The sequence below is a fragment of the Nothoprocta perdicaria genome, unplaced genomic scaffold, assembly GCF_003342845.1.
Source record: "Nothoprocta perdicaria isolate Ctin4 unplaced genomic scaffold, notPer1 scaffold_65, whole genome shotgun sequence".
NCBI classification, from domain to species: Eukaryota; Metazoa; Chordata; class Aves; order Tinamiformes; family Tinamidae; genus Nothoprocta; species Nothoprocta perdicaria.
In genome coordinates, this window is record NW_020455921.1 from 233338 (window position 1) to 261035 (window position 27698).

General features: G+C 43.3%; 1 protein-coding gene across 1 annotated transcript in view; it reads right to left on the bottom strand.

Moving 5' to 3' along the window:
* Window positions 1-27698, bottom strand: part of CHD7 (chromodomain helicase DNA binding protein 7) — an 80403-nt gene that overhangs the window by 21965 nt on the left and 30740 nt on the right. The window contains exons 3-14 of the mRNA XM_026050075.1: window positions 22730-22868; window positions 19518-19655; window positions 18395-18460; window positions 13506-13561; window positions 12068-12182; window positions 10267-10350; window positions 9192-9329; window positions 8974-9095; window positions 8272-8515; window positions 4643-4819; window positions 2889-3032; window positions 659-914 (exon numbers count right to left, since the gene is read on the bottom strand). Coding sequence (XP_025905860.1) covers window positions 659-914; window positions 2889-3032; window positions 4643-4819; window positions 8272-8515; window positions 8974-9095; window positions 9192-9329; window positions 10267-10350; window positions 12068-12182; window positions 13506-13561; window positions 18395-18460; window positions 19518-19655; window positions 22730-22868 — 1679 coding nt within the window. The remainder of the gene's footprint in view (window positions 1-658; window positions 915-2888; window positions 3033-4642; window positions 4820-8271; window positions 8516-8973; window positions 9096-9191; window positions 9330-10266; window positions 10351-12067; window positions 12183-13505; window positions 13562-18394; window positions 18461-19517; window positions 19656-22729; window positions 22869-27698) is intronic.

Consider the following 27698-nt stretch of genomic DNA (forward strand, 5'->3'; position numbering starts at 1 on the left):
ACAAACAAAAAAAATCCCTCCCAGAACCACAGAGCCACTGCAAGCTCCTCTGAGCTGGAACGCAGCCCTCCAGCACCGTTGGGTTCAAGTGCCTTGCAGTAGCTGTCACGTCTTCAGAATAATTACTTGTGCTTGGAATATAACCAGATGTTATTTGGTCCATCAGCGTAAGTATTTTTCCACAGTTAAAAAAAAATAAAAAAAAACACCCCCACACACAAGAAAAAAGCTTACTATTACTCTACCCATCTAAGCATCTTTTTACCTAGCACTCAACACAGTGCACTGCAACAGCTCCAGTCTTTTTGTCAGAAATAACAGAAACATAAACTTGGTAACACTAATATTTTTCTCTGCCAATGCTAGAAAACCTTGGGAAAAAAAAGCAGCAGTTATGTTTTCAAAACCAAAATAGTCTTAACTAATAGATAACCAAACCTAGGAGAACCTGAAAGGTTGTGTCACTATTCTTCTCAAAAGAGATTCAGAAAACTGACAATGTATTTACGCAATCATCTAACACTGCTTTTCTCATATGAATTTTATGAAAAGAAATAAAAATAACTCTCTCTTGAGACAACAGAACAGAATTTCTAAGATACTGAATCTTCTCAACCATTTTTGAGATCAGAGAAAAAAAACAACATAGAAGGCCTACCATTAATAAGGTATGGATGATTGCAGCATTTCCTTAGTTCCATCATAGTGTTTAAAAGATTAGGTACATTTGCCTGACCTCCACCCTTAGAAAGAAACGTGAAATTCTTTTCCAGAATAGCACGGTAGTATTTCTTCTGAATATTTGTCAGCTCAACTTCAATGATAGTTTCTTCTTTGGGAGCCAGGTTCTTTTCTACATCCTCCTTGAGACGCCTCAGCATCATGGGCTTCAAAATAGCTTGGAGTTTTTGCACCTAGGAAAAACACATCAATAAACAACTGAACTGCAACTGTAAGGCTCTATATCTGCTCCTAGAACTCTTAGTTTTTTCCCTTAGTTTTGAGATCCACTGAAATAATATATTTTATAAGCCCTATTCTCAAAAGGAACACATTTTACTTTGGAAAAATTTTCAAGCATTGCCAAGAAATTTTCAGGTTTCTGGGTTTTTCAGGATAAGCAGCTTGAAAATATATGCTGCAAACCCCAGAAACCTGAAAATTGCATAAAAGTAACTAAATTTTGCCAAGTTTTGGTAAAGCAACACAAAGGTGAATATTTGACAATTGTTTGCCCTGAAATCGGTCATCTCCTCCTGCTAGGTTGCTGTACAGCAGAACCAAAAGCATAAGATACTCTGTCCCGCATTCTTATCATTCCCTAAAAATAAAGCAACTTCAAGAGAAAGGAGATAAATTAGTACAGAGRGTAAGGAACGAAAAAATCCCAAATATGGAATAAGAGTGCAAGGAATAAAGGAGAAAAATCCAAGTTACTAACACTCTAACACTAACACACTATAATCTCTCCCTTCATTTCAAAGATAAATCAAAATTCCCAAACATCTAGGAGYGTGTCCACACAAAAAGCAGTTTTGTGTGGACACTGCTTTTCTGCTTTTTTTTGTGTGTGGAAACTGCTTTTCTAAGCTGCTGGCTGAGGGCATTGCTTTAGTTATAGCTGCATGTCCAAACTTCCCAGCTCCGTCCTGCTGACATTTTGAGCAGGGAGGACGAAAGCTGTGCTGAGAGTTAGGATCTATTAACTCCAGCCCCAACACTTCATTAACAGGACTCGGTGGCTTCTGGATCAGAGCTGGCTCAGTGCCAGGCAGGTCAGAGTCCAGGCAGACTGACACACAAGAGCCCACGCAGCCTGCAGAAACATATCCTGCTATTTCCCCAGGACACGCTATCGTTTTCCAAAAGGAGTGGTGGTGTGGGGACCAGGGGGGAAGGAGGCAGAGCTGGGTTTGTTTGTATGTTTTTACTTCATTTCCCATAAAAGGGTCACTCCTAAAAAGTGATGATCCCAAATTAAAGCACTAGAAATAGCAGAAATTGGAATTTTCAGACATAACCAAGATAGAATTGCTTGCAGAGATGCGTGCCTCCATACAGACAGAACATCACAGGCTGCAAGGGACCAGAGTGAAGTGTCTACATCAAGATGCCACATTTGACTGGCAGTTAGGTGGTTTCCTTCAAGGTTGTTTGCCTGTTAACTGTGTATCAGAGGAAACTAAGTTATATCTATCTTCATTAGTGGCTTTTACACTTGAGATCTAAAATACTTTGTTGCATGAAGGGTTTTTTTTTATTTTATTTTGATTTACCCACTTGTTTCATGAGACAGCCTTGATAAAACTATTAGTCAAAACCCAACAAACAAACAACAACAAAAAGCCAACACCAACCAACCAAACGCTCCTGGTTATGGTTGTCTCTTGCTAACCAGATTTCAAATATGTTCCTGCTTGTACAGAAGACTGAAATAGAACTCCCAATATTAACTCCAAAGAACTTGCAGAGGACAATCCCCTCAGTCCTATACAGATAACCATGGGAGAATGTCAGGTGACAGTTTCATTATATTAGTGTGGAAAGGGGGAAAAAATATTTTTTTAAGTGTTTTCATCTAGCATTATGAGAATACCCTCCCCCAATTTTCAAACACATTTTAATAAGGGGGGATTTTTCTCCTTTCTGCACAGCTAATCAACAAAAGAACAAAAACAGCAGTAAGACAAAATGACTTTGGCTAAAAATCCCAACAAAACAAACAAAATACAGAGAAAGAAAAAAATATTTTAAAAAGTGCTCTTTAGAAAAGAATTTATGTTTTTTACCTTTATTACTTGTAAAAATAAGTAACAAAATTCAGATATAGTAAAATGGTTAAATTCACAATATCTAAATAGAAAAGACAACCTGCAGAAGCAGCTTACCTGTTCTTCAGTTTTCAGATCACCAAATTCTTGCATGAACGTGGTTTCTGATGGGAACCGACCTGGTTCCAAGAAGTGAAGCAAGCTGAATAGCTCTTCCACTGTATTTTGCAGAGGGGTTCCAGTAAGCAGCACTTTATGTTCCTGAAAAAATAAGAAAGACTTGTCTAGTAATGTGCCTAGCTTTATTTTCAACAGTGAAATACACAACATTTTTATATTTTCTTCATGTATTCTTGCTTGCTCCCCTCCACATCAACTCTTTCAAGACCCACAGTTCTTTAAGACACTGGAGCTGATACCCTGGCCTCCCTTCAGAGATTGCCTGGCAAAATACTTCACACCTGGGGCTTGGGGAAAGGTGGCCCAGGCCTGCAGTGTCCCAGCTTCACACAAGCAACAGGCTTTAAGGGGGAAGGAGCCTGCTGTACTTGCCCCTCACCTCCAGCACCAGCCCCTCCTTCGCGCTGCCTCTGGGAGGCCTCCATGCGGGAATCTCTTTGGGGCAGGTGGGAAGTTCTACCATGGGAAGCCTGAAGCAGGGCCCTACTCTCTACCTACACACCACAAAGCACAAAACTGCAGAAAGAAATGTTACATATTGCTTTAAAATCTCTAAAAGTAACCTCTAAAACTGTATTTAAAAAATCAATTTCTCGGTTTTGCCTGTTTTGCCTGTTTTCCATCGATTAGCAAATGGAAAAAGTAGAGATTATTAAGATCGTATCCAAGCAGCCCATTAAAAGCTAAGGTCCTGTCCTGCTAGTCACTGCAAAAACAAAACACACCTCTTTCCATAAGGCCTCACCATAAAATCTCCCAGAAAAGAAGGAAGAACAATATTGTTTCCTTAGGATACAAGGAGCTCTAAGAGGTTAAGTGGCTTGGCCAAGGTCAAACATGATTTTAGCAGAGCACAGAGTAAAGTGAGAAGTCCCACATCTCTGTCTCTAGCCAGCACTAAACTCATCTTTCYTCTGCTTGCAACCACAATAAATAATAAATTGTATACAACATTTCTACAAACTTTTGATCATTAAGCTTCAATACTACTTTGAAAAAGAAAGTATTATTTAAAACACAGGGAAACAGAAACCTATAGGTTGTATAGACCACATRCATCACCTGTGCTTGTATAAGCTAATGTTTATGCTTCTGATTATTATGAATAAGGGGTTGAGTTCCAGATGTTAATTAAGTATGACCAGGTTATTCTCACTTAAAAAAAAATGTGACAAAATGCAGACTTTTTTGCCTTGTTAATGATAAGCTCCTTTATAAAAGCATCCTCTTATTTTTCTGTGTGATTAATACTACATTTTACTTCATTACAGCTGCACAATAAACTAACATTAGGGCTAACATTCAGAGCAGTTTAAGTCTCACATCAGCATTTGGTCACTTAGCAACATTATTAAGTAGACCCTTAAATAAAAGTAAAGATGGGAATAAGGAGGATAAATTACTTAAAAACAGGGAGAGAGAGGGGAAAAAAAAAGATTTATTCCTTGGGAATCTCTTAACAGAAACCACACAAATCTACTTTTAAATGAACAGAAAGACTGATGAAAGCCCACTCAAAAATGCAGGATATGAATAAGCTCCCAGATCTATGAAAGGCCATCAGCTGCATGCTCTCATGCTCCGTAGCATTTGATGCTTGAGAAGAAAAAACTCTTAACTTTTGATGAAGCTGCAAATGAGGAGCTAAGTAAACACTGAGAAGACAAAACGTAGACGACGCGCACACTGACCAGATCCATCATCTTGAGCCCTTCCAAGAGCTTGCAGTTCCTGTTCTTCAGCCGGTGGGCCTCGTCGATGACCACGCAGCGCCAGGGAATGTTACGCAGCTCCGGGCAGTCGGTCAAGATCATTTCGAACGTCGTGATAATGGCATGAAACTTGTAGGACCCTTTTATCACACGACCCTAAAAGTAAAAACCCAAGTAAAATTGCTGGCGAGGAAGGGAAGTGGATTTGCTTCATTTTCAAAAGGCACTTTTAAAACACAAGAATGGCAGGAAAGTTATTCTAGGTAAATGAAGTGGGTAGCACTGCTCAGTGAATGATGCAAGTGTGTAAGTTTACTTCACGCTAGTCATGTTTTCCAGTCCTGTAAAAGGACCATATAATCACTGCACATTCATTACCAAAATGCTATACAAGGGCTTCAGCTGTAATATGTATGGATTATACTAATGCTGTGAAACAGTATTGTATTGCCACAATATTCCACTTAAGACTTTGTCAGGAGAATTAGCTTTTTCTTTCAAATTAAAATTTCACAGCATTAGTATAATTGTGACAATCCTCCTAAACAACCAAATAAGCCAAAAGTACGTTAAGGCTTCAATTTTCTGAATAGAAAAAGCATTTTGCTCCCAATAAACAGTAATTTATTCTTGATGGACAGCAAGTACTCAAAGCACCTACAAAATTCTAGCAAACAGTTCTAAAGAGAAGGATATCTCTGAAGTYATCACTGGAGAATATAAATATATGCCTTTGCATGCATTGCCCTGATAGTTTTGTTGCTTTTTTTTTTTTAAGGAAAATTCAACAGTGTGATTTAGCTGATATCTGGCATCATCTGAAGACACAGTTATTCCTCTTTTCCTCCTCCTTTTCCTAACTATATATGCTGCTAGTTGARGATCATCTTTTTCAAAGCTGGTACTAAGATTCTATTTCAGAAAAACCCTGAATGAGGTTCTCTGAAGATGAAGAACTCAGCRTCTTTCTGATCGTTCTGCCATATTTCTTCCTAGTCCTGCTCAAAGGGAAAACCAAGTAGCTTGTGGCTGTCTCTAGCGGCACTGGCTCCGCACGGGGACACTGTCTCCAAGAGGCCTGTCCTTACACAAGCCCAAAGCTAGTCCTGCTTCAAAAACAGCGAATGTGCCATGGGTTGTACACGGAATAAAAGAAACAGTTTACAGTTAAGGGACCATTTTTTCCCTCAATGTGCAAGGCTGTWTCCTTTTATAAATRCCCTGTACATAATATCCTCTCAGAGCCGGGATGATCTCAATTGGCTCCTTCCCATGACMGAGAAACCCAGTCTCCCAACTGCCCCTTCACTCTGCATAGGCTGGTCAACAGGCAGCAAAAGCAGCCAGGACCTGCTCAAGAGGGCTGGTTCCCAGCGTGTTCCAGAAACGTTTATTTTCTCCGGGGGAAACAGAAGTGGTCCCCTAACAAAACAGCACGCAAAGAAACACTACATGGGTAACCTCTCAGGAGGCAGCTATGTCACGATATTACTGTCAAGGTATGAGAAATATTTGAGGGGCAACACTTCCAGAGTCCCTTTGTGTCACAACTGCATCAGCAACTTTTTTGGCTGCTGGTTTTGTCCGGGTGTGCACAGCACCTTGTCCTGCTCTCCAAAAGCCCCGCGACTGGAGAGCGGGTGCGTGTTTCTGGAGGGTGCCCTGCCCCAGCACTGCCCAGAAGGGATGGGTGTTTCTGGAGGGTGCCCTGCCCCAGCACTGCCCAGAAGGGATGGGTGTTTCTGGAGGGTGCCCTGCCCCAGCACTGCCCAGAAGGGATGGGTGTTTCTGGAGGGTGCCCTGCCCCAGCACTGCCCAGAAGGGATGGGTGTTTCTGGAGGGTGCCCTGCCCCAGCACTGCCCACAGGAGGTGGGTGTTTCTGGAGGGTGCTGTGCCCAGCGCTGCCCTTCGAAGCCGCTCAGACTTTCACGGCACTGGCTGCCTTCCTGAGGTTGCACCTGCTTGAGGCCTCCCGTCAGGTTAAGACCGGAGCTCTCCCAGCTGCCAGTGCCCGGCTCGCCCAGGTGTTTGGCCCAGGGAGCAGAAACGAAGCTGCCCAGCACTGCTCTGCTCGGCCTCTCCCTCTTCCCTCACCTCCCCCCTGGGCTGCCCAGTGGTGGGGTGCTTTGCAGGATGTTGCACTGAGCTCTGCACTTAGTGCCACAGGGCGCCCGGACCGCTGCCCCGGTGCACCCAGAGCCGGCGGCCCCTGGACAAGCCCCTCGCTCCGCTCGCTCCCGCCTGAGGCTCCACACAAGCCAGMCCGGGAGCACAACCAGCACTAAATGCCTCTCCTGTGCCAGGAGCTCCAGCCGTTCCTCGCTGCGGGAGCGAACGGCTGCCGCGGCCACCGCAAAAGAAGAGTTAAGAACATGTAGCTGTAGAGAGGAAGAGCAAGACAAAAGAAACACCTCCCTGCAGCAACAGCCTTAGATCAACACCTATGGCCAAACGATCACCAGCCCTACCGCCAAAATCCTCTCCGTGCTGCGCGAGCRGCCTCCGTCCCCACCCACAACTAGCCCCACATGTAGCCACTGTGACCACTGCYGCCTTGGATCCAGTTTATTAAGTACTGCAGCTTGCTCTATATCCATGAACTGCCTCCGATTATTTACCACTCTCCCCATCTTTGTGCCAACTGAAAGCTTCCCCAGTAACGATTTTATGTTTTCTTTCAGGTCATTGATAAAAGTATTATATAGCTCATGGGCAAGCGCCAATCCCTGAAGAGCCATGCTGAAATGCAAATCATTTCTCATTTAAAATTACATTGAGAAATATCAGTTAGCCGGCTTTAAATCCACTTAATGTGTGCCATATTGATTTCATATCATTCTACTTTATTAATCAAAATATCTGGTGGCATAAAATCAAATGCCTYACAGAAAATCTAAATATATGAATTCACCACTATCACTTCTTTAGGCCTGGATGGAAATACTACTCCTCAATATATCARATCAGATTAAGCGTCACCTTTTTTTTCCCCCCCTCTCTTTAAATGAGAATTATATCTTGCAATGACATTCAACTTGTGCATGTATTTTTCCCCTTACTCCTCCTGTTCACTTATACTGAGCAAAGAACAAATTTGTACAGATTTGTTTCTTCCTATGGCTAGAGTTTTCCAAACAACTCTCGGTTTCAATTCCAAATTTTTCAATAGTTCTTCTCCTTCTCTCATAGGAACGCCTCAACATGAACACATAACACAGACTCAAAATATATTTGACTCTCTCAGTTTAATAAAGACGCATCGACAAACTCAGTGCTGGTGTTTGCCTGGAATGGTAGGCAAAGATGGATTCTTAACTTTAGTTCCATTTAAGGTATTTTCAACATTAATAAGCTTTTCTGCCCACTTTCTTCATGCATAATGAAAGGAATCCACATGTTACCATCCCAGCAACTCCTGGCCATCCTCCTCCTCCATTTCTAACTGGCCTCATGGCAACTATGAAACCCCTCTCTCTATTAATGTATATGATTTCACTGTAAGCTACAGCCTCCTACACCAACACTAAAAAAATTAATGAAGACTTGTAACATAAGATTAATTATTGACAATAAAACATAACAAAAAATAAGAATGAAGAGCTTTTACCTGTGGATCTTTGAAATACATTTCATACAACTGAATGGTCCGTCGACTTGCTTGACTCCCATGATACACAACCACATTCAACTCTGTCCAGGTGCGGAACTCCCTTTCCCAGTTGGGAATTGTGGACAACGGTGCAATAACCAAGAAAGGACCATGGATTCCTTTCAAATAAATCTCATAGAGAAACGTAATGGACTGGATAGTCTTTCCCAACCCCATTTCATCTGCTAAAATGCAGTTTCGTCTGAAAGCAATACGAAAAAACGTCTTAATCCATTTATTTCTACTTGTAATACTTTGAATAAAAGCACTGCAGAAGCTAAACTGAGTAAAACAGAATTACCTAGAACAGTAAGTTTATATTCCAAAGACCATAATCTTTCGATCCATTACAAAAGCGTTACAATTTGTGATACAGTGTATATAGATGCATCCATCCCATGCACTTCTCTCCAATTCACAAGGCGGAGGAAGACAGCAGGTGTATGTGTGAACACATACACATACAAACATGTGGCAAGATGCACAGCCCACATATTCAATTTTTATGTAACATTACGTTATCTGCCAAAAAAGCCTCCCACAGTACAAATAAAATAAAAAGAAAAAAAAACAGAGTCTACTTTCAAAAGGTTAACACCTCATATGACCTATAAAAGCTTTTCCCAAGAATGATTCAGCAGTAAGCAGTATTTTACGTACGTGTTGTACCAATTGAAAAGAAGCCAGTTTACTCCCTCCAACTGGTATTCCCTGAGTTTGTTATTGTTTTTATACTCCCTGGAACTCTCCGATTTCTTCCAGTCATCGGCAGGAGGTCGCTCCTGTTTCAAATACAGCAAATCCCATTAGTGGTTTCTGAAAGACCACATTACTTTACTATTTTCAAATAAAATCCTCTATGTGGAGCCAATTCTTACCACACGCTCCATTTCTGGCTCCCTAGACATCAGTTTCTCAAATTCTTCGATCTTAGCTTGGTCGATGTCTTGCTTCAGTTCCCAAGTGCTGTCTTCATAAGGAAGCGAACACCACTTCACCAGATAATGAGTTACAGGCTTTGTTAAGATAAAAATAAAATTAGATTACAATTCAAAACGATAAATGTGCAACCACTTTTACAGGAGATCTGCAGGCTAGATACAATATTGAAAGCACCGGCAGACTTAAATGTCTGCAATCAGCCACAGGGTAAGCAAACAGCAGGCTGACATCTTGACAACACAGTGAAGTAAGATTAAAACACAGGGAATACACAGGGAATTCTCCAAAAAARATGAGCACAAACTTGCATTTGAAATCACAAAGATTCAACTAAAGCTTTAAACAGAATTTGTTTACCAAATGCAAAAATTTCTACTATGCACTTAAATAGTCAAGTGTTTTCTTCCTGTTAATATTCAACAGAAACTTCCCATCAGGCAGCAAAACCATCACTGTTCACAGGTAGAGGGATATAGAAACTCCAGCACTGTCAGAAAGCACCATAAATCTCTCTTCTCCCAAGACTACAAAGGAGTCTCCTGAAGAAGGTGATTTTGTTCCRAAAAACAGGTTATAAAAAGTATAGAACAGTCAGTTTGTGACCTCTTCTGCAGATCTATACAGACAGTGTAAACAAGTTCAAGAGAGTCCAGACRTTAACAATATTTAGCTAAAACTGTTGAAAGTTTCATTTAAATTTTCTGCTACCTGCATGGACATTATGCCTCTTCAGCATTAAGAAATATGTTAGATCTACACAGCAGGGTGGATTTTTTTGTCTTTTTTAAAAGAGGTCATTCATAGAAGGTTTGTTTATAGAGTTCTTTCTGGAAAGCTTTTACTTTAAGGAAGCTACAACACCAGCCCATGTTTCCCCATGTGATTTCCTATTTTACAAGCACAGAGACTTGTAGCTTCAAAATATTCTATGTATTCACATTCATTAAAAAAAAAAAAACACGTTAAAGACAATGTCTATAGGACTACAAATGCACTAAAATTTCTCCTTACCTCTCCATTATCATCTGTGCTACGTGAAAAATCCAGGATTCGATCAACTTCCACRTAATCCGGATTAAAAAGCTCATCRTCAATCTGTTGAAGGACAGAGGCAAAAGTACAAATGATATCTTTATTAGCCCTTCCTAGGAGGAAAACTATTATGGATTTCACCAGGCAATAATATTTTGGGTCACAGTGACATAAAATTTATATTTGGCAAACTTCAACATGTTAATTGAAATGCTACAATTCAGCAAGATCATTCCCCGTGAGGGAATCAGACTTCTCAGACTTTGTTAACTGGGCCTCTTAATTACTGTGTGAAACCTTTTACTGTGAGAGAATGTTTAAGAATATTTTAAATGAAGTGTGAAATTACAATTCACTAATGAGCAATCAAAAAGGCTTATGGCATGCAATGCATTTAGTATTCTCGAAAACTACAGCTTGCAATAAAGAAATTAGAGCCTTGTACACTAAGTGCCTTTAGATTATTTTAACTACAGGAATTGTTTAATTGCTTTAGGAGCAAGATTCGGGATTATTACTACAGAAACAGAAGAAACAGCTTCTCCAAAATTTATAATTTATCATCCTAACCCTTCAACAAGTGATGGGATACACCTATGTACAAAAGTGATTTAACTCATTGCATACTTTGAAGAGCTACTCCAATAGCAAAGGTAGATAAAGCGAGAACTATGTATGTTCTGATAGCTGCTGCTTAAACAGGAACAAGCTACAAGTTCTTGCAATAACTTATAATCCACTTAAAAAAAAAAAAAAAATCTGGCTTGTTTTCCTAGAGCAGATGTTAAATTTTGCAGCTTGGGTTGTTCTGACCTACCAGTCATAGAAATACTCTGTCTGCTCTTTCATACTCTCTCTTAAAAGCCTAACACATCAAATCCTCCTCCCCCAAATTCTCTAAATTTTAATCAACTTTAGGAAGCTGATGCAAATAATCAGAAGCACATGGTAACTTAATATGTAAATAAATAAAAAAAAACTAGCAGCAAAAAACCCCATGCGCTTTCTCCAAGGAGAGCATTTTGCTGAAAGGTAAACTTTCAGAGACACAAATCAGCAGATCTGATCTTTTATTGACAGGACCCCTGCCACACTGCTGCTTATGGCTCTAAGTGAAATTAAATTGATGATCAAAAGCTCAGACTCCCCAGTGAGCAGCAGTCCATAACACAGGAAAGTGTGCTGCATTTTGTCTGGCATAATCGGCTCCTGAGCAGACAGGCCTGGTACTGATTCAGCAAGAACCGCTCTCGGGCTTAGGCATGTGCCTCTTTTCAGGTCACTCCTCAAGAGCTATGGAAGAATCCTGTGTCAAGCTACTGTCATTCCTTATACTGACACCTTGCTTAAATTCTTTGAAAAGTTTAATAATATGACACAAGAGAATCTGCCTAGCTTCTATAAAGCTGTATTTTCTTTTACTCTAAAAACTTTACCTCTAGTCTTATATGGATTGCTTAAATAGAAGCACTACACTGTTTGCATGTCACATTGCAAGGGTCAACATCTAAGCAAGCAAGCAACAGATCATTCACTTTAAGAAAATAATCTACTGTAAAATTATAAAGTCGAGCTGGACCATGTGAGTTCCATGAACTCTATCAAATCAAGCCTGGTGCTTAGACATCACACCAGAATAAACATTACTGATATCGTGCCYGGTTATTCAAAACCTTCTGCTTGAATACAAAATAAAAATTCCCAAGAACATTTAAGGCAAAAACATGCCTTAAATATCTAACACTTAAACATTTAAGAAAGTTTTTAAAACAAGTTGTACTTCTGAAAGGAATTTGTTCTGGCCCTGTTTTGCTTTAAACCGCTTAATCTTCTGCTGAATTCTCTTGTCCTTGTCCAGTTCTTCCACGGATGCCCACTGACAGTGTAGATAAGAACTAGAAGATGAAATAAAGAAAATACAACTGAAAAYCATAATTCCAATATTAGTACTATTAAACTTTTCAGTATACTRCAGTGTCATGCTGGGAAACTAGACACTATCTGCTTCATTATACAAGTTATTAACAAATCACCTTTACTAGAAGTAATTCTACCTATTAATGAAGAAATCTCTTTAAAAATAAAAAACAGCTGCTGTCCAAACTCAAATAATACACATATGCATGCTCTGTGCATTTAGTTCCTGGTGTAAAACAAGGAYGATTTTAACTAGGCACATTCAAAATATAGATTATTAGACAAGACATACATCATAAATGTTTAAAAAGTTCAGAAGAGTATGTAAATAGATAGCAAACGCTATTGCACTATACACTGTATTTTGAGAACCACTCTGCAATTAGGAATCCTGTAAAAGTCAATTAGCATTTTAACGTTGATAGAAAGGAAGTAAAAAGCCTTGTAATTGCATTTTTATGACAATACTTCATCTTTAAGAAAACACTAAGCTTCAAATAAGAATCAGCATCTCTGCCAAAATASCTAATGCTTCTCTATAAATTTCAAGTCTGTCATTAAGTTATACTGATAAGAAATAAGACAGAAATAGTTAATACAAAGGTACATGTCAATGTAATAGACAAACCACAAGTAAACTACTGAATAATCGCACAAGAACTAATACAGAACAAAGAGGAAAAAAAGTAGATATTTAAAATGCTTAAAAATCAAAGTCAACTATTTGCAGATAACTACAAGAAACTCACTTCAGTGAGCTTCCTATGGAAGCTGTTCAAAATTGAACAAGATTTTCTATTGCTCTGGAAGAAAAGCGCTTTATGCAGAAGTATTTTTAGCACTGACCACACTGCAGCTCCAGAGCCCGGGCGAGAAAGAGCCGCTGCTCTGGAGCCCTCTTGCACAGCGGCAGCCTCTGCTGCAACGCTGGAAACCAGCTCATTTGTCGTCTTCAACATTTTGATGAGCCCAAATCTTGGTTGGGAAACCATGTTAAAGGTTGGGTTTGATCACTTTTCAGGAGCATTATGAGATGAAAGCTCTATGGCTGTGCTCAGAGCTATGCAGCTAGATAGGTATGTGCTCATGAGCCTGCACGCCTAATCACAGCTCTAGAGYAAAATCTAATAGCACCAGTGAAAGATATTTCCCTACGATTTATTTACCACTATCTTGGAGTAAGTATTAGCAGTGTCAAAAGTAGGGTAGTAGCAACGACATCACTGCAAACACCGTTTTCAGCAGCTTTTTGGAATTTGCATCAAGTGAATGAAAACCACCAAACGCGTAACTTTACTTACAAGTTTTTGTACTTTACATAGAATTCCTCTACTTCCACCTCCTCTCCATTCTCCATCTGTAAGAAAAGAATCGTTGGGATGTGAGTGAAGGCACCAAACCCCTGGGGTCTGAACGACGACGGGGCGATGCAGGGGCGGCCCCGGGGAAGGAGCCTCCCCGGCAGCTTGGCCCACGCACACGCTGCCCTCCTCACTACGGCTTCCAAGCCATGAATCACTCCAGCTCCTCCCTAACCACACGCAGCTTCATTCACAACCTCACCCCAAACCTGGCTCTCGGCCAAACCCACAGTGTTAAGCAGAAGCCAAGTGTACCATTTTCTCAGGCAGCAGCCAATTAGCAACTGCACTCCCGAATGCCATATGTATTATTTTTGGCTGGCTCATGGCAACTTTACATTGTGGGTTTTGTAATGTTTTCAAAAAGGAGAGTTTTAAAGGGGGTTTATTCCTCCATATAGTTAATAACTCCAAACAAGAAGCCATATAAAACTAAACCTTATACCTCTGCTACAATTTTAATGCATTGGCGTTCATGGCTTTAGTTTTACTCAATGGTGCAATTAAATTCACTCAGGCAAGATGTCTCACATACAGAGCAGCCAAATTAAATTAACACCCAAAAACTACATTTAAAGCAAGGTTAAAGTTGTGATAGAAACCAGCAAAACCAAGGGCATTCACTGCTAAGGGGTGAGAGTACCCAGAGTTGGTCCCTGGTGCCAAAGCGTTGCAACATATGGCACGTACTTCAACAGAGCAGTGCTCCCGAACCCAGCCACGGGACAAACTAAGGACAGGGCACCAGCCGCACGCTGAGAACTCGGTTTATGTCACAACATTAACAGGCTGTGTTTGCTAACGAACCCTGGAACAGGTTTAAATAGAGTTTTCCATTATACAGGCTTCATCGGAGGTAACCAATACCCTGCAGCACCGAAACAGACAGCAGCGATGAACCCTGTGTAAGTCMATCTCCTCCAAACACGTTCAGGAAGAGAGAGACTACTCAGAAGCTGGAGGACGAAATATCAAATCTCCTCTCCCGTGAGGATGCTGGCTGGACACTACCCCCCACATGGGCAAGCGAAGGGCAGCGACTGCAGCTACACTAAACTCGGCATTACGCTCTCCCCTAGCACAGTAATGCTCACGTACCCTAACCTCTGCCTCGCACAAAATTCCTTCTGTCACAGAGTCACAGGGTGGCTGAGGTTGGAAGGGACCTCCAGAGATCTTCTAGTCCAACCCCCCCTGCTCCAGCAGGGACACCCAGAGCATGGGGCACAGGGCGGCATCCAGGCGGGTTTGGAAGATCTCCAGAGAAGGAGACTCCACAGCCTCCCTGGGCAGCCTGTGCCAGGGCTCTGGCACCTTCACAGTGAAGAATTTCCTCCTCACATGGAGATGGAACTGCCTGTGCTTCAACTTACACCCATTGCCCCTTGTCCTGTCACTGGCCACCACTGAGAAGAGCTTGACCCCCTCCTCCCAACATTCCCCCTTCATGTTCTTATACATATGAATGAAATCTCCTCTCAGGCTCTCTTCCCCAGGCCWGGAGAAGCGCGCTGGCACTGCTATCGGGGCGGCACATTGTGCCCGTGTCTCCCTGCGGGCAGGGTGGCAGGAGCAGCTCCCCGCGCGGGGCGTCCCTGAGGGCTGGGCCGGAGAAGCGACCCGGGCGGCCCCGCGAGGGGCCCGGCCCCACRAGCTCCCCTCTCGCCCTGAACACGGCCCAGGGCCCCTTCAGAAAGACGCCGCTGAAGGAAGGAACCTGCTCCACATCTGAAGGTTTATTTCTCACAAAAGATAAAAGAGAGGCTGTTTCTCAAGGAGATAATCACAGAGTGGAAGCCTAAAACAAACGAGGTCTACTATCTGCATGTATTTATTACTGCCAGCCAAAAATCGCTCTTTAAGAAGCCTACCATGATTGTTAACGCATTAACATTTTATTCTCATATATTATGGCCAAGTTTTCAATTAGTTTTAAAACATAATCCTCTGAGACGCAACAACTTTAAAATGACATTTTTATGCTCCTTTACATAGCAGTTCTGTATTAGTCACTTAAATGCATTTATGCAGCATGTCAGGCACATATGCTTACTGTCAACTGCCAACTTAATAACAATAATTCACAATGTAAATCTTGATAAATCCTGCAGCTCCTACAAGAACTACTGTGTTGTCCAACAGATAACGTTTTTATACCTTCTACCAAGGGTGTTTCAAAGTTCACTTAAATAATAAGCATTTCAAAAAAAAATCCTGTTGAGAAGTTATTTTGGCATTCATGGTTATGAGAAATCAAAAGAAGAAGTCAAACTGCCGCCACGCGTCCTCAGCATAGCACTCTGTGCCTCTGGTGGGATTGAGAGGAGCGTCACGGGAGGCCGGGCCGCTGCCCAGCCCTCGCTGGAACGCTGCTCCCGCCGGGCGGCTCCTCCCGGCCGCCCGCACCCGGCGGCTCAGGGCCCRGGGGACGGCCCTGCAGGTGGGACGGGACTGACGGCATCACCTGCCACCTGCCCCTGCACCGGGATCCCTGCGGATCTCCAGGCCCCTTCCCTCCCTGCCGGCCCCGCTGCGGCGGCTCTGACACCTCGGGGGTGTCCCCGCTACCTGCAGCCTTCCGGAGCCGGGCGCCTGGCAGCCACAGGGCTCTGATGGGAAAAGAGCTGCTGGAAAGGTAGCAGGCAAAGCTGTAACCCACCCAGCTAACCACTAACTGATAGCACCRGAGTTTGAAAGAATCCGTTCACGGAAAAGACACAGGCCCTGTAGGCAGTTCGGCAGGAAACACTTCTTGTCACGTATTAGCRAGCAAGACACTCGGCCGTGCAGTCTGTAGGTACAGGGCTCTGCAAGTGCCCCACCTCTCTGTAACACCCGCTACTACCAACAGCACACGTAGCTGTAGGCATTCCTTTTCTAAGCTAATTGCAAGAAATTCGAAGCAGGCTCAAGCTGGCCAAAGAAATAACTAAAAGAAATGAAAGATTTCCACAAACCAACTAAAGGCATCAAGACTGACTGCTCAGAGGTCGTGACATACRTACATAACATTTTCTGCAAGAGGTAAGAGCATTCAATTGAATTTAAAAAGATCCAAGTTAAGAATAACGGGGAAAACATTTTTATTCATACCTGATATCTCCAAAGCTAGACTAAGATTGTTTGGGCCAAAGACAGCATAATTTTGTGATAAGTGCTTTACTCAAAAAGGACATTCATCATCTACTGTCCCTTACTTAAACATAACATCTTTGTTACACCCTAATTCACTGAAAGGTTTCCTAGGGAAGCATTTCCTCATGTTTATTTTATGCTCTGGTTCTGATCCCAGCAATTTTACTTTGATTAGTAATCCAACAACCAGGGTTTTGATGACGTCAGTAAGAGTGTAAAAAAACCTTCAATAAAAGCACAGTTGGGTACTTCAGATGTTAAATATTAACATCCTGAAATCCATTTTGGGGGAGATAGAGAGAAGGGTTAGGAAGGAGAACAGGGACTGAAGAGACACCCCTCAAACCTGTAAATGCAATCCATAAAAAACATTAAAGAAAGAGCTCAAAATAGAGTTCACCTCCAACAGAGCTCGCAATCAAAGACATGCAGGAGCAGACCAGCCACTTCCCACAAACTGCAGCAAAATACCCACTCCCCACGAGTAATCACACCTTTGTTTGCAGCAGAGAGGAAGCAGAGAAGAATAATTGGTGAAAAACAGCTTCCAATGTAAAGACATTTATGAACAGACTACATTCTCCTCTCCTTCAGGATAACTAATTATTGACTTTATATTACATGAAGTTTATCTGAAAAATAAGCCTGTGGCTTGAAAAAAAAACAAAATATAACTCTAGACTTAAAAACAAAACACCTGCAGATGTTGTGCTTTGAAAGCTGCAGGATCAGGTCAATTCAATCAAAGCCAGCCATGATTCATTACACAAATTTTGTTTTACAAAGCTCTCAATGACATTATGACAGCAACAATAAAATTAATAAACTAATAAATAAAGGAAAAAATAAACACACTACGTAAACCAAAATAACCCACAAAGGCAACTCTCACTCTTCTAGTCTTTAAATTAACACTTCTAGGAAAAGAGGAAAGTCTTTCTCATTAACAAAGATGAGCTCCAGTATGACCTCTAGACTAGATAGATATATAAATATCCATATATCATATATATATATTTAAACCTAACTTCACGATAAACCAGACTTAACTACATAGAAGAGCCTATAACATGCAGTAATACCCATTTTTGAACAAGCTGGTTTCTAATCCCTGCTCAGAGTAGTGGTTTGGAAGCATAAGGCCCAACCACACTCTGAAGCAGCTCAGAAGAGTCTGCAAGAAAAGAAAGAACCTAACTCACCAGCCAGGCAGAATTAGAGAGAGACCAACACTAACTAAACCAAATGCTCTCCACCATCTTTGCACAGCAAAATGGAATATTTTGATCGCTCACATACGTAATGTTCTTGGTCATACACAAGCTTGTACTGGCTGCGTCAGTATGACCACTSTCATAGGATGTGCAATATTATGAACAAATAATTTCTTTGGTATAAACATCAGAAAAGTTACAGGTAAAGGCGGGCTTGCTTGCTCAGACTCCTATGAAACATCATTTTAAAGCGAAGAGCCCCACAGATTATGCATATTTACAAAAAATGAAAATCCCCACCTGAAGTGACGCAGCAGCAGAGCACTGACTAAACAAGGAGCCCGCTTTGTTTATGCCGCTCCACAAGCATGTCCAACACTATCCATCTAAACACACCTTCCGGGAACCTCCTCTATTCATTAAAACGACTTTTCAATTAAGAACATCCAAAGCTCTTCTAAAAATGGGGTTTGTGCTTACCTTTTTCTTGACTGAACGGCTACTCATAATCTTCTCCACAACAGGACCTTCAGCATCAGCAGATTCCTACATAAATATCACAYAAGAGTTACAGGAATTCACACACTCCTTTCGTTTCTCAAACTTTCCAGGTTCGAAAAATATTGAATAATATTTTTTGCAGCAAGAGTTTAATGCACAGGGGGATTTTTTCCTCCTAGCATGAGAGCTCAGAGGACCTGGATGCATTTCATGCCAGACTGAAGACATGAATGATGTTTGTTTAAACACGTGTCRTAGAGCTAACTAATCTCCTGCTCTCCCACAAAGGCTCACACACACAWATATAGGTCTAGGTACATCTCTCTGAAAATTAAACATGCTCCTGTGACCCAAATAGACCATTCTAAACTCTAGATGAGGTCCAGGAACGCTAGTTGGCTGGGTAAACGTTTGCATGACAGCTCTCATAGTTACCCATGATCCCCATTATTGCAGTTGCAGGCCAGTCTGTCAAATTCCCCTTCTGATAATGCACAATTAACAATGGAGATCACATACAGTATTTATCAGGGCTTAACAAATTGCCAAATGGAACACCAAAGAACACATATATATTCTCCAACAGGTCATCAGTTAGTTAAGTGAAGTAGTTCTTTGGAAGAGCACTACAAAACAATGAGATTGCTACAACAGTCGTTCTTACGTTATTACCCCTCATTTTATTCAAACTATTTTATCCACCATTTACATTGCACAGAGAATAAAGTGTACCCTGCTGGGTACTACAAGGCAGTAATTTCATAAAGGGGTTCTTATGGTGTCTAGCAGCAGGGAACAAGCTTGAGTGGTTTATTAAAGTCACAGAAGCCAGACCAGTGAATTTACAGAAGTAAATTCAGACTCCTTGCAGTCCAGTTTAGGTTTCTTTTAGGTAGAAACCATTAATTTCAAAGCATTGCATCAAATTACATATTGTCAGCTTGCAAACAAAATCATGAATGAATATGTTCTTCGAGTAGCTAAAAAGCTAATTTCTTTCAGTACATCATGCCAACCACGGACGAACATCACTCGGGAGAGAGCTGAGAGCCGAGTGCCGAGAGCTGCAGCTGCAGCCACCATATCTGTGACACCAACTGACCTGTTGCTCTGACTGGGAAGTATTAGAAGGGGAGTCTCTTCCAGCAGCATCAGCATCATCAGCCTCCTCATCTGAAATCTTGAACTCCAGGTCTTCTGTGTAACGCTTCCTCTTCACCTGCCGGCTAGAGCGCCGCTTCTAGAAAGGAAGGATCATCATTCTTCATGAGAAACAAAACCTACAGATTGCAGAAGGGTTGACAAGACTTTTTCTTATCTCACAAATACACTAGTATGCAAAAAAGGTGCTATTTTTACAGCATCACATGGAATCAAGACTGTACTTTTCTGAATTCATGTCTCTCAAGCTACTTTTAGCCTTTGTCCTCAAAAAAGCATGCTTATTCTGGGCTAGGAAGCAGGAAGGGGCTTTTAGGATTACCCAAGTGGCAAAAGAATACATAGAGCACATCTAATGGAGTCACACAACCCRAGACAGAGCAGCAGCCCTCTTCTCAGTTTGTCTCTTCTCCCAGTTTTGCGGGGTGGGAAGGCAGGCGCCAAGCGTGACGCCGCTCCCCGGGCGGGCTCCCCTCGCGGCACCGAGGCCCCACGGCAAGGCCGGCCCGGCGCGCTCGGCACCCGGCGCCGCTCACAAGGCCACCCTGCAGCCCAGCACAAGGGAAGACCCAAACTCTAACACAGGAGAAACAAAAAGCTGGACTGTCCACGAGGCCAAAATGTAGCGGCTGTGTCCCCAGACCCTCATCTCCCGCAGGAAAGAAAGTATCAAAGAAACTGCAGAAAATAAAGTTTGTAACATACACACAGGTACCTTTGACAACACTCCCTTCCAGAAACCATTTTCTCCAACAGTAACGTCCGAATTCCTGGACAGTCTGCATCAAGCCATAGGCTTTGAAAAGCTAATAATGAAATTTGCTGAAGGAAATGGGCAGCTCGGCATTACACATCTCCATGGACTCACGTTCATATTAAAAAATACATTATATGTAAAAATATATATTAGATATTTTTGCATTCAGCTACATGCAAGTATTAAGTTAAATATTYACTTTTAGGTAGGCAATGATCCTTCAACTGTATAAAAATCAGAAATATTTAATAAAATTAGAAATTCTCTCTTTGAGAACTGAMATTCTTGAACAAAGCCTGAATTTACACAATCCCTTTAAACAATGAAGACAGAGTTCCATCTTTAAACTAGTAAATTATGGGGGTTACTGGGAGACTATGACATGACAGCAATATTTTTATGCTTGAAAACAGATGCTACTTGGCAAGTTCACACCCTTTTCCCATAATCACTTACGGGAAAATATTAGGGTTTTTTTTTTTTGCATTTTAGGTAAGTCCTACCAGCATTTTTGGTGCCAAAAGTCTCTTTGTCCATTTTYCTAATAAAAAAAGGTGCCTAAAATACAAGCATAATCCTCTTTCTGATATTTACTGGCACGGGTGCCTTCCTGTTTCCCCAGCATCCACACAAGACTTGGCAGTTTTTACAGCTTGGCTGTTAGCAGAAGCGAGGGCTGCATTTGTTTCTATCACTTTATCTTACTTATCCATGGAACCAAAGGCACAAGGGTGAATAGCAATGGGTATGGGAACAAAACATACAAATTTTGTATGATAACATCACACACAAAAGTAAATATTCTTCCTACTCTTTAAAGACAACATGAATCATACTGAAACACTGAGCTCTTAGAAAAGCTCATGCAGTTGTGCCCCAAAAATACTACAGTGTTGGAGAGATCTGCRTAAGATGAATCTGAGGTGGGAAACCCCTAACACATCTCTTCAGAGTATTAATTCTAGGTATCTTAATGAATAGGTTGCAGTCCCTTCCTAAGCTTACAGAAAGCCATGTGCACACCGTATAACTTGTCCAGTGTAAGGAAAACATATTAAGAAAAAGTATTATTCTTCTCTCATTAWTATTCTTAATTACATGATGCAAAGAGTTTAACACTAGTTTACATATATAAAATGTATTTCAGATGTAAACTTCATCACTCAAGGAGAGCTTCAGAGTGCATGTCTTACCAACTAAACTGAAAACAAATGTGCATATATGTTGAAATGCATAATAAACTGAAAGCAAACAAACAAAAAATCTCCAAATCCATCAATCCCAGAAGCTTTTTCTGCATCCTTGTCAATGCCGCTACTGACAGGGAACTCATTCTTTCAATTTCTTAATGTTTGCACACACTTCTCCACTATAATTCAGCCTTTATAATGTCTCCATGATCCTCCTGAATCAAAAATAACGCTTTTTTCCTGTTGTTTTTAACCACAATACCACATTTTATTATATTTTACAATCCGTCTGGGAAACAATAAGGAGAGAAGGTATAAACTGCATTTGTGTGCAACCCTGCTACCTGCCAATGCTGCTTGGAGCCTTCGCGTGGTCGCTGCTCTTGACACCACTATTAACCAGAAACAATGTGCAGAAGCTGATGGGCGAGGGCGAAGCACAGGGGATTTCAGAAATACCTGCACAACTATTTATATAGGAGGCTCACACTTTCTCCACTACAATTTGTCTCTTTTTCCCTTTATGAGAATTAGCAGCCTGTCTGAAATCCTGATTTTTACGGCTGCTCTGAAGGCTGCCAGCAGAAGAGAGCCCCSAGCTGCCCTCCTACCAACACAGCTAGTGAGAGGAGGCACGGAAGTCTCCTCCTTTGCTTTTTCTATTTCAAGACTTTATTTACATGAAAAGGTTTCGACAGAAATTAACAGATGTTCAGTGTCAAAGAGAAAGGATCGCTGTTATTTGAAGACCAGCGGTCCTGAAAAAAAGAAGGCCTTTCATTCACAAAAATGGTGTAGTGCAACCCATGTACACACGGGTTCTCCGCATACTACCTGGGCATGTTTTAACCTTGATTTTGGAAGATCACAAAGCCAACACAGGGGGAAAGGTGAAGCTCAAAACAAGACCTCACAACAGCATATTAAACCAGAAAATTCATCTTCGTAAGTCCATCGTGACAAACGTAAACATACAAACCATGCATGCAAGTGCCTGTATCTACAGGTAACGAGACTGTAAAGAAAAATCATGATGAGCAGCGCTCATTTTAACAAAACATTCGCCATGGTGACCTCCAGCTCTCACCTTCTTGATATATCTTACTAATCAATAAAGAAACTTCCTGGAAATATCCAGCACTGTCCAATCTCTGGCTTTACCTGCCTAAAGTGTCAAGGGGTGCAGAGAACGTGAAAGAGAATTACCTGAACTCCTGCATCATCCTCATCTTCAGGGGCAGGTGACGGAGGGGGAGTTTTGTCCAGATCTGAATTTTCAGAACCTTCTTTTCCCTTGTTGACCTTTTTCTTCGCAGCACTGGATTCTGAGTCTGTTTTCTTGTTACTGAAACAGAAGTATTTTTCATCAAACTTTGTATAAAAATATGACTTTAACAGCTTTAACAGTTGAACTGTTTATTTTGCAGTGACTTCATTATTTTAAAGAGCCTTGTATGATTTAAGAATTTAAACATAATTGTAAAGTCAAGTGGCCCATGYCTGGGCCATTGCTACCCATTTCCCATTCCTTAATACCGGGCATGTCACTTCTTCAAGGAGAGCGCTTAGACATGGATTAAAATACTTGATAAGAAGGGAAAAATGAGACCAAAAARGAAGTTTCTCTACTCACAACTTGCACTTTTGAAAACATTACTTTGAAAACATTACTTTAACAATCTGCTGCATGTGAAACGAAACAGGATCTCAGGTGAACTTTCCTTGATATTAACCCTCTAGGTGAGTTGAGCAGGACCAGGGGACATTTTACCAAAGCAGTGGAGCAAATGAGAAAATTCTCCATTTTATTCCATGTTTCATATCATTCCCCAAAAGCAGCCTAGGAAAGGCRTCTTGGCATCAAATCTCCGGGCATGTACTGAGCATAGGCTTAATGAGTACGACCACAGCTGGTACAAACAGGAGCCCATAATCTTGCCCAGATTAGGTCTGTGGTTACCGGCTGCAGCTACCTGGCTCCCTCACCTAACCTTTCCGCATTTCACATTTTTCCTTTTTTTTTTTTTTTTTCTTTTGTTTGCTAATAAATCCAAAACTCGCAGCCCAGTGTCCACATCGAATTCCGAGTCAGAGCCACCAAGCGAAGGAAGAGATTTCAGGGTTTGGAAACCCTGGCGTCCGGAAAATATTAACCTCCACGGAGTTGGGACTACACCTTCTCTTTAGCTACATTTAAAATTCCACCTTTGCACATACAGTTAAAAGGGGAAAAAAAAGCTGTGGGTATATCAAAATCCAGCTTTAAATATGTGATCACCAGATTAAGTGATTAAGTACTGAGATCTTCAGGATACATAGATGAAATTTTTAAATAACAAAAAAGGAGCGATGATAAAAGTTAMCAGTTTCAAACACATTCGGTCTTTGTGACTCGTGGGGGACTGCCTGGGTTTTGCTTCCCGCTCCGGATCTCTGACGGGCTTGACAGGCTGCTTTTAGGAACTTGCTGCAGTTTAAAAGCGACCTGCTCACGTAGAATCACGCACCAAGTCYGGACAAATGAGAGGCGCAGAGCAGGAAACGCTCTCCGCGTCACTTTTCAAGCGGCTTCTGCTCCCCTGGCATCTTAATTTCAGGGCAGAGATGCCGCCCGAGGTTTGGTTTTCCTTTGTAAATCCCAGCCTTGCAACTTCTCAGAAAAACCCACCATCCTTGTGTCTGTTCATTTGGATAGTTTTTCAACTGAAGGCATATTTCAGAGCTACGATTTAGGAGTTCTGAATGCTTTGGTACCAGCCCAATTCAATTTCTGCATTATTTCCCTTTGGGGGGGGGAGGGCGGGGGCATTTAAACCAACACTGAATTTCTGAAAGCAAAAGCCAGCCAACCAACCCAAGATTCACGCGTGAAAACAGCGGCAGTTTGAAAACACAAACGCTGCTTATTGGCAGAATCACAGGGTGCAACATGAGCTTTTCCCCTCAGAACAAAGTCAGAACGCGACAACCTTCAAAAAAAAAAAAAAAAAAAAAAAAAGAAAAGTTTGATCTTGCTGAAAGAGCAAAGATGTAGGAGAAATCATTAAAAAAAGGAAAGGGAAATACAGAGAACGCACGCGGCGGTTCCCCTCGCGGCCGCCCCAGCGCGCGCGCTGCCCATGGACAGAAGTCTCCCCTCCTAGGAGGCTCCATTTCCAGCATTTATTTCCGCTCTAACTGCCACAAATTATACAATGCTACAGCTGAACGCGGGGCCCCTTCCCTTTCATGTGCACGCCAAGAGCAATCACATTGCCCTGGTAACCAGCGGCCACGTGACCAGCACCTGCTCCCTTGGCTGGATGCCACCGACTGCAGCCATCTGCTTCCCTCAATCAGCTTTCAAACGTGCCCAACACCTGCGCGGCCGCCCGTCTGTGGGCGCTTTTATCAAATCACTGCAAAACTGCTCCCCAAACTTCACATATTTCGCGAATTTGGTTAAATCAAAGGTAAGGCTGTCAGGGGGGCTGGACGGCTGCCAGGTAAAGGAAGTCGCCGGGCTCGCTGCTTTTCGCYGGTGACCTCTGTAAATGGGAGCACGGCGCGTGCTTAGCTTTAGTGGCGGCTACCGGGCCCCGCACGGGAGTCACGGGCTCGGGGAGCAGCGCGGCRGCTGCTCAAGGGCAGGGGAACACCGAGCAGCGCCGCACACGCGGCCYGGCCGCTTCCTCATGCCGAATCCCTCCTGGGTTATCCCGCTGAGAGCCACACAAGGAGCGCACGGACACCCCGGTGCAGCCAAGGGCGCTGCCCAACTCCCCAGGGCCCTTCCCTGCGTGGGACAGCCCTGCGTTGGGGCTCATCGGCTTCACGTCCCGAGCGAACACGTATGTGTKGTTACACACAGACAGGCCGTGCCCCAGCCCTGCTGAGTCACTCGCGGCACAGAAGAGGAGCACCAGGTGATTTGGGCACAATTTCGGTGCTTCCATCTGCGCCACCCAGTTAGGAGCAGGCGCGTGAGAAGCACAACCCAGCTGGGGAGCACAGGGCCTGCGAGAAGCGGCGCCGGGAATTTCACGTCCCCAAACCCAGGCAAAGAGCCGCTGGTTTCCAATGTGTGCCCACGGCTTCTTTTTCCAAGCAGGAAACGGATGAAACCAAACAACCCGGCCCAGCACAGAGGCGCTGCCCCTTTCGGCTGCGCTTCCTGGTTCCTCGCGCTGCAAGCGGCTCTACCTGGCCAGGGCCGGCGGGAACGTTCCAGCTTCCTGGAATTGTCAGCAACTCTCGCTGCTGCCCCCGCTTCCCACAAAGCCGCTGCCGTCTGTTCACAACAATTAAACACCCCCGCTTTGACCCAGGCTATCCTGCTTTCCAGTGGGGCCGACCCGAATCATCCAGGAACGGTGTCAGACAGGATTGAAAGGACCCTTCCCTATGGAAGGGTGGGTAGCTTCAAATCTGTTCTTGGGCAGTTCAGAATCACTGATAGGGTCCATGTGTCAGTACTTAACTTTGGCTACATACCCAGCAGAACTTCCCAKATTTGGGAGGAGAAATGAGAACCAGAACAACGTAACCTTCGGACAACGGTGTTGAATRTTCACCTTGGTACACGTGGGAACGCACAACCCAGACTCCAACACGGCGGAGACAGCCTCCGATTCAAACAAACCCCATAAATCTGGTGAAAATTAGCATACAGTTTGCACATAAGCAAGTGCAAATCAGTAAAGTATTTTATAATTGATGGCTAATATGAGATGTTCGACTCGAGGAATCCAAAGTGCAGCCTTTCAGGAGAGATGCCCTGCCCGGGAGCAGCCCCATTCCTCCTGCCTCCTTCCCAGGGGAGGGCAGAGCAGATTGCCCCCAAGGCGATCACCAGGAGCACAACCTGCACAAGGTCAGTGCCCGAACCAGAGCAGGGATAATGAGGGCTTAACAGCAAAACTATAAGAAGGATAACAGAGGAGCGGTGAAGAAGGAGCACATTAAGATTTTAGAACAGTTTTTTGACAAACAGCGCTGTGCACCACTTAGTCAAGAGCCACCTACGGAGCTAGGTCAAGCACCAGAAACTTAGAGGGCCAAACCATCCRACTCAAAAATATCCCAAAAGCACAGCATGCTTAGCAGGATTAAGAGGGGGGTAATTAGCCCTTATATTTACATTGTACAACTATTTCATTTGAGCTGGTTAACTGACTGCTCTGTTTATTAGTGTAATTCATGATGGGCATCAGRGTTTGGAAGATGTTTTTCCTTTGGTCTAATCCAAGTTATTCAGGCACACTRTTAAGATCTCTATTTTTCCACTCGTGGGGCATCATCCCACAAAACTTTCTAAAGAGAACCCTGCTTGGAAGAACAGCTACACATTCATCGTGGAGCAGCAAACCCATAAACTAACTCTAAGGAATCCCGCTCTCTCGGAACATGGGAGCTGCCAGGCTTCCTTTGCTGCCTGCTCRCATTTACTCGGCCTGAAAGCAGCCACATTATCCAGAGAATCCAACTCTGCTGGGAGCAGAGCCCCCGGGGCCTCTGCAAGCAGCGACCGGCCCGTGCTGGGCAGGGTCACGGGGGCATCAGGACAGGTGGGAGCAGGAACAGGCTCTGGGCTCTCGTGCTGGGGAATCTCGCACCGTTTCCTGTACCTTCCCCCTCCTTCCTGCCTTTCTCAGGATGATCCAAGCTGCAGGCTGGAAACTACCACGACCACCTAGGGACCTCTTTTCCTGTCCTCGGGCTCCCGAGGGTGCTGCATCCTGGAGCTCCCCCCACACCACAGCCCCTTCCCGCTTCCTCAGCCGGGAGCCATCCCCTTTCCTACACGACAAAGAGCCGGCGCGGGCGCCAAAGGGCCCCTCTCCAGGCAGCACCAGGAGCCGCTGCCCTTCCTTGCTGCATCCCAGGCCGGGCAGGGGCAGCCCCGGGGGGAGCCCCGGGGCCCCGCAGGTAGCTGCTGCTCCCCAGAGCTGAGGGGCTCCGAGGGGGCCCGGGGCAGAGAGCGGAGCGGGGCAGCGCGGGCCCGCGTCTCCTCCGGGAAGGGCCCCAGCGGCTCCGGGGGACCACGGGCCTCCTGCCCCCACCTGCTTTGGGAAAACACTGACTTGGCCCCTACCCCAGCAGCCTCGGCCACGTAAGGGCCCAGCTTGAGGAAAACCTTTCACTTGTGTCTCTGGGTTTATCTACATCCTCTTTCTGAACCTGGTTTGCTCCACAA